The 6773-nt window shown below is 39.4% G+C and overlaps 1 protein-coding gene across 1 annotated transcript; it reads left to right on the top strand.

Annotated features, from left to right (window-relative positions):
• The first annotated feature begins 248 nt into the window (after window positions 1–248).
• On the top strand, window positions 249–922 carry MYCTH_69854 (uncharacterized protein). Its single transcript, XM_003663796.1, has 2 exons — window positions 249–441; window positions 489–922. The coding sequence occupies exons 1-2, from the start codon at window positions 318–320 to the stop codon at window positions 533–535; spliced, it is 171 nt and encodes a 56-aa protein (XP_003663844.1). The 5' UTR covers window positions 249–317; the 3' UTR covers window positions 536–922.
• Window positions 923–6773: the final 5851 nt, after the last annotated feature.

The raw sequence follows: 6773 nt of genomic DNA, 5'->3' as shown, positions 1-6773 counted from the left end.
GCGTGATCCTTTCCTAATTGGTCCGTTCGTGCCTGCTGTCCTATTGGCCTGTCGGGGGAGGCGGCTTAGGCAGCGTCCTATATACATATTTCCGTAACACGATGCCCCTCCTTCAAGGCTTTCGACCCGAAAGCCTATCTTAGGCCGTTTCAAATAGCGCTAACAACCCTTAGTAAGTTGTCTCCCGTGTTTCTCTCTTTCCTCTATATACTGCTAATAACATATCTCGTGTAGTAAAGCGTTCGATAAAAAGATCTGTAAAGACCGAGGAGCGTATTGCCCTAGCTATTACTATTAACGAGCTAGGGTTCGAAGTGATGCCTTATTCTTATTATTTTTCTCGCGGCCTCTGCTGCCGTATAATAGAGAGTTCTTCTCGTTACGGCAAATACGTTCGTCGTAGAAGGTCGTACGATGGTTCTGGGGTTCCGGTCTCGTCTTGTCTATGTTCCCTTGTTAGTGTATTTTTCCTGTACTGACTTCTGCAGTGTCCCGTATTATGGACGAATCAAAGCGCCTCGACCGATTAGAATAAGATGCTAAGGAGGCTCTCCGTGCTGACCGCGATTCGTTGGCAAAAGCGTAGCGTCGTCTAGACGAGTCTCTAGCTCGTTTAGACCGTATTCGTCGTCAAAAGCGATCGTTATTGTCTCGAGGGTCAGAGATGGTTCGCCGGGGTCTTACGTCTTTGGATGAATTGGAAGAGGTAGAATAGTAGGAATCGGGAGCAGTTCTAGGTATATAGCTTAATGGTGGCGTTAACGTTATTAACTAGGGCGCCGTCTTTGATTCTGTCCTGGTTTTGCCTTTAGTCGATCTAGGTTCTGCCGGTAGAACTATTCTAGTTTCTTAGGGCAGTTTAAATTCTTGACTAGTTCCTATAAGTTGTCTTCTAGTCTAAAATTAAGCTATTTGACTAGGTACTATAGTTCCCTATTGATAATATATAAGTCTAGAATTTCTTTAATGTCCTATTCTTCTTCCTTGTCTTTTACTTCGATATACGTGGCAACCTTGGCGTTTTTTGGTACTGGTTCGAGAAGCAAAATATAAAAAACATCCGTCTATAGTCATATAGATGACGGTAATAATAGTCGGTAGTTAGATGTCGAAATTCGTTCTTTGATAACGAAGGGTCTAACCTTCTTAAAGTCTAGCTTCGTGCTTGGTCGTTTAGTTTATAAGTTCCGTACGATCAGGTAGACTTTGTCTCCCCTCTCTAGGCAAGGTCCCTCGAGCCTATATTTGTCGTAGTAGTTCTTTATTCTGGTTCTGACAAACTCGAGTTCTTTTTTGAGCTTTTCATATAGTGCGTACATTTGTTCTACCTTGACTACTGCTCTTGGCACTATGACCTCTAGTCCTTGCCTAAGGTCTGCTTTATATCTGTAGTTTACAAAGAACGGTATGACTTTGGTCATTTCTGTTAGCATTATATTGTAGGCAAGTTATACTATTAGCAATAGTATAACCTAGTCGTCTTGCTAGTAATTGACATAAGAGCGGAGGTATTACTTAATAACTTGGTTTAGTCGCTCCGTTTGTCTGTCAGTCTATAGGTGATATGCCGTTAACAGCTTACTATTAATGCCTAATCGTTATATTAACGCTTACCAGAACTTCGATACGAACTTAGCGTCTCTGTCAATGATCCATTCTTGCGGCCAAGCATGCACTAATGTAACTTGCTAATAGATCACGTCTGCTAGCTGTTTAGCTATCTATGACTCCTTATAGGGAAAGAAGTATACCCATTTAGTCAGGCGATCTACTATAGTAAGAATACTATTATAGATTACTCCTATGGCTATATCCTTAGATTCTAGTAGTTTTGTAATGAAGTCTATTATAACCAAGCTCTATAGTTTATCAGCTGTTAATAGTGGCTAAAGTAGCCTATATGGCTTATATTATACCGTCTTACTTCGATTACAAATGTCGTAGTTCTATACGACTTCCTTAACCCGTGCCATTAACTATAGAAAGTCGTAGTGTTTCTTAACTTATACGACAGTCTTTGTAACTCCTTTGTGTCCTCCGAGTTTCGACTTGTAGAGTTCTCGAATTATCCACAGCTGTTGATCTTTATTATAGATATACGCTTTGCCTCGGTACTAGAGTTTCCCATCTTTTTCTTCTACTCCGTCAGGTACTAGTAGTCCGGGTGCTGCTTGATACTATGCCTCGTTGATCCTTTCTTCTCGAAAGATTACGTAGCATTCTAGGAACGAGTCAAGTAGATTATCTTCTACGGGTGTCTACGTTTTGTAATGTAGCGTTCTGTCTGTTCGTTCCTTGAATAGTAGTAGTGTCGTTCCTGTTTGTCCTTCTGTATGATCCGTTTGTCGGCTTAAGATGTCCGCTTATACGTTTTCTTTGCCTTTCTTATAGTAGATCTTGAAGTTAAATTCCGTAAGGAATTCTGCCTATTATATTTATTATCTATTAAGCTCCTTTGTCGTTATAAAGTATCGCAGGTTCTTGTAATCCGTATACACTTATACTAGTTTAATTGTACTGCTAAGGTATAGTTGCTATTCTTTAAAAGCTTTGACAATCGTAAGTAGTTCCTTATTGTAGATTAGATAATTAAGACATAGTCCGTCAAGCTTCTTTGAAAAGAAGGCTATAAGATGTAGCTTTCCTTATTTGTCTCGTTATCCTAATTGTCCTCCGATGATGTAGTCTAAAGCGTCCGTTTCTACCTCGAATAGCTTCTTAGGGTCTGGCAATACTAGTGCTAGGTCTTCGGTAATGGCATTATAGATTTATATAAATGCTTACTCGTGTCGCTCTTCCTATTAGAATTTAGCGTTCTTCTTAGTGAGTTCGTGCAAAGGTCGTGCGATTACTCTAAAGTTCCTGATGAACATTTGGTAGAAATTCGTAAATCCGATGAAGCTTCGTACTTCCGTGACTAACGTCGGTCGTAGCCAATTCTTAATAGCTTTAACCTTTAAAGGTTCTATCCGAATTTGTCCTAGGGATATTTCGTATCCTAGAAATACCGTTTTCCTAACGTGGAATTCGCTCTTTTCCTTGTTAACTAATAGCTTATACGTGTATAGTACGTCTAGCACTACTTTTATATACTTCCGGTGTTTATCTATTATCTTAGAGAAGATAAGTATATTGTCGAGATAATATACTGTAAATTTGTCGAGAAAGGGTTAGATAGCTTAATTAATCAGGGCTTAGAATGTTGCCGGCGTGTTTATAAGTCCGAATGGCATAACAAGGTACTTATAGTAGCCATAGGGTATCCTAAAGGCCGTTTTCTACTCGTCGCCTTCTTTAATCTATATATAGTTATAGGCCGATAGCAAGTCAAGATACGTAAAATATTAGGCTCCTACTAACTAATCTTAGAGCTATAAGATTAGTAGTAACAGGTATTGGTTTTTCACAGTCTGTTCGTTAAGTTACCGATAGTCGACATATAACTATAGCTTTCTATCTTTCTTTGGCACAAATAGGATTAGGTAGCCTACTAGTAATATCGACAGGCGGATATATCCTCTTCGAAGGTTCTCCTCTAAATATCGCTTAAGTTCTTCGTTCTACGTCTAGCTCATATAGTAAATCTTAAAGAACTTTAGTCATACTCCTTCCTTAAGCTTGATCTCGTGATCCTATAGGCCGTGTTCTAGTAGTCCTTCTAGATATTTTAGTTTAAATGCTAGGTGTCCTTTATATTCCTTTAGTACTTCCCTAGTCTTGTCTCGTCTTTCGGTTTTCTAATAATATACAAACTTAGTTCTATCTATAGCGATGCTAGCGATTTCTCCTATCTCAACCTACTACTCTAATTATAGTGCTCTACATTTGTCAATAGAGAGAATAGCTATCGGCGATTCAGCTCGTTCCTCTTATCGCGATGTCAATGTCGTTATACCGCCTCTTCCAGAGCCCGTAGTGGTCTGCCTGCCATTGTCCGTCTCTTGTGGTAGATCCGTAGGACATGCCTTTCTCTGAGCATTGTCTGCTCGCGATCCTTGTATGCTCCCTATCTCGCTAGTCGAATACGACTCTATTTGGGGTCATAGGTGGCTACCATTCTTCTAGCTAATATCCGGGTTATAATCTTTATGCCATAGTAACCCTAATATTATATCTTTGTTATTACCTATGTCTACGATACTAAATACGACTATTATAGTCTTCCCTGCTATAGTAATATTGATTGGTTTGGTCTCCCTATATACCTATTACGTCGGAAATAGCCCTTTGACTATACTATGCTTTTACTTTATTCTTTAGAGTATCTATAGCTAATTTACAAGTGTTAGCGAAATTAGGTTTATTTCTGCTCTACTATCTACTAGTACGAGCATTTCGTGCTATTTCTATTGTGCTATTATCTATAACCGCTTATCTTGCTACCGTCGTCTAAAGATTGCGGCAATTTCCTATATTTCTACTAGGAGGTCTCGATATAGTGGTCTCTTACGCCAGTCCCTCCTATACTACACTACTATTTGCCGCTACATAGGCGTTAATAGTTTCCGGGCCCCTTAAAGGGCTCTAACCCGTTTCCCAGGTCAGTGCTAACCTCTTCGGTTATTTGGCTAATAGCAGCTTTGTCAATCATACTCATTTCTGTAAGCTATTAAGTGCTTGTAGCTTCCTACCATTAGGTCTGTTCTGCTTTCCGTCATATATACTATAGCTTCATCTAAAGCTCCCAAATTCGTAATTTCTTTTTATTCGTGTAATAGAGGCAATCGTTGCTCTAGCACAAGTCCTATATGTCTCGTCTGGTTCCGTAGTGCCTAGGCTAGGCTTGTTTTAGAACTATTATAATGCTTTCTAGATTACGGGCTTCGATCTTCTAGAGCAATTCGGCCGCTCTATTTCCTATATCGTAGACCTATTCTATAGGGTATAAGCCTCTGTCCTTGTTTTCCTATCGGGTCGGCTAGTGATTATTTTCGAATTTGTCGCAGAAGTAATATCGGCATTTGTATACTATACACTAGAACTAGGGCACTTACATATATACCTTATATCGAGGGTATAGTTATATAGTATCGCCTAGGAGGTATTAGAATTCTTTCCCGAATCCTTCCCATTATACGTAGGCTGTAGGTACTCTAGTGCTAATATAAGAGTATTTCTTCTAATAGCTTTCCTATATACGTTTATCTTTTCTACAGTTCGCACGTATAAACTAGTATTCTAGGTTCCATATATCGTTACTAAGTTGCTAATTGTCAAGGTACTCGGCATAGCTATCAGGTCTATTATATATTATAGGCTATTCTCCTTTGATGGTTTCTACGATATGTCGGAATTCCCTTATTTCGTCCTTTATCTTATCGCTTTACTAGGCAAGTCAAGTCAAGCGCCTGTCCCGTTCGCACAGTTCTATATTAAGCCAAAAAACTTCGTTACAGTACCATTCGATTCGTTCCTAGAGGAATAGAACATTAGGTCTAGGTCTTTCGATTCCTTAGGTATCGGTTATCCACGATCTATCCCGCCTCTACATAACTATAAGACCCTATTGCCTCAAGGCTAGGAGAATTGAAGCTAGCGGTATATATTCTCCTGCCATATCCCATTCGGCAAGACCTGTCTCTAGATCCATAGTGACCAATTCGGAGTACGGTGCTTGTTCGTCTTCTCCGTCGCCGTCGTGTCCGAGACTATCTATGTCACTGTCCTTGTCTTTATAGCTTGTAGCCGCTACTTTGATGACATCCTTGGTAGTTTCGTCAATGGTTGTAATTTCCTTTCTAGGGGTTAGTTTCTATTCTTTCTTTAGGCTCCGGCATTCTCGCTTATAGTGCCCTTTCTTTCTATAGTTATAGTAAGTAATATTAGACTTGTCTTTAGTTGCCTTCTTCTAGTCCTACTTCTACGCTATATCTATATCTATAGCTCCGGGGTACATCCCGTACAAGATACTGATGTATACTCGCTTTTTCTTGTCGTTAGCCTTAACTATAGTTCTGTTTATTCGACCTCGTTTTTACTACTCTTATATATAGAGTCGATCATCGATCCTAATAGCCTGTACGATGTATTTATCTAGAGTCTTAGGCCGATCATACTTATATAGCTTGTCCTTAACCTTTTCCTTTAGGCCATTATAAAACAATTACATTAACGCCTCATTATTAAGCTAAGACTTAAGCATGTCCTATCTAAACTATATAGCGTAGGAGGCTATTAACTTGGTCTATCAGAGATTAGCAAGTCTTTCTTACGTATAAATCTTCTTATCTTTATCGCTAAAAACTTTCCGAAGCTCTTCTTCAAAATAGTCGTAAGATCAGAAGACTACCTATATAAACGCGTCTTGTTCGTCTTCGTCTTCCTTAGTAAGATAGTCATTCTATATAGGCTCGAACCATTTAAATACCTTGCCCTCTAGTCTTATAGCTATATAGAGGACTTTAGCTTTATCGTCTAGAAACTTGTTATCATTAAGCCAGAAGTAGGATTAGAGGTTTGTTAGGAATCCTACGAGATCTTCCTTAGTTCCTCTATATTTACTAGGTAGTTCGATCTTAATGCTCTTCGCTTTAGCGCCCTTAAGTGCCTCGATTTTAGCGTAGGCCTCGTTTACTAACTTCTACAAGTACTTTTTACGGTTCTTAAGTTCCTTAATTCGAGCTTAAGCAGCCTTATCTCTCTAGTCCAACTCCTAGATCTGCTATTAGAGTTAACCAAGCTAAGCGAGCAGCTGTTCGGTCGTGACGTTAGTAGCCATGTCGATGTCAAGGTCGAAGTCACCTCCGTTCTAAACCATGACAGAACAAAGGGAG

Source organism: Thermothelomyces thermophilus, chromosome 4, assembly GCF_000226095.1.
Source record: "Thermothelomyces thermophilus ATCC 42464 chromosome 4, complete sequence".
Lineage (NCBI taxonomy): Eukaryota > Fungi > Ascomycota > Sordariomycetes > Sordariales > Chaetomiaceae > Thermothelomyces > Thermothelomyces thermophilus.
This window is presented reverse-complemented; position numbering and strand designations above follow the sequence as displayed.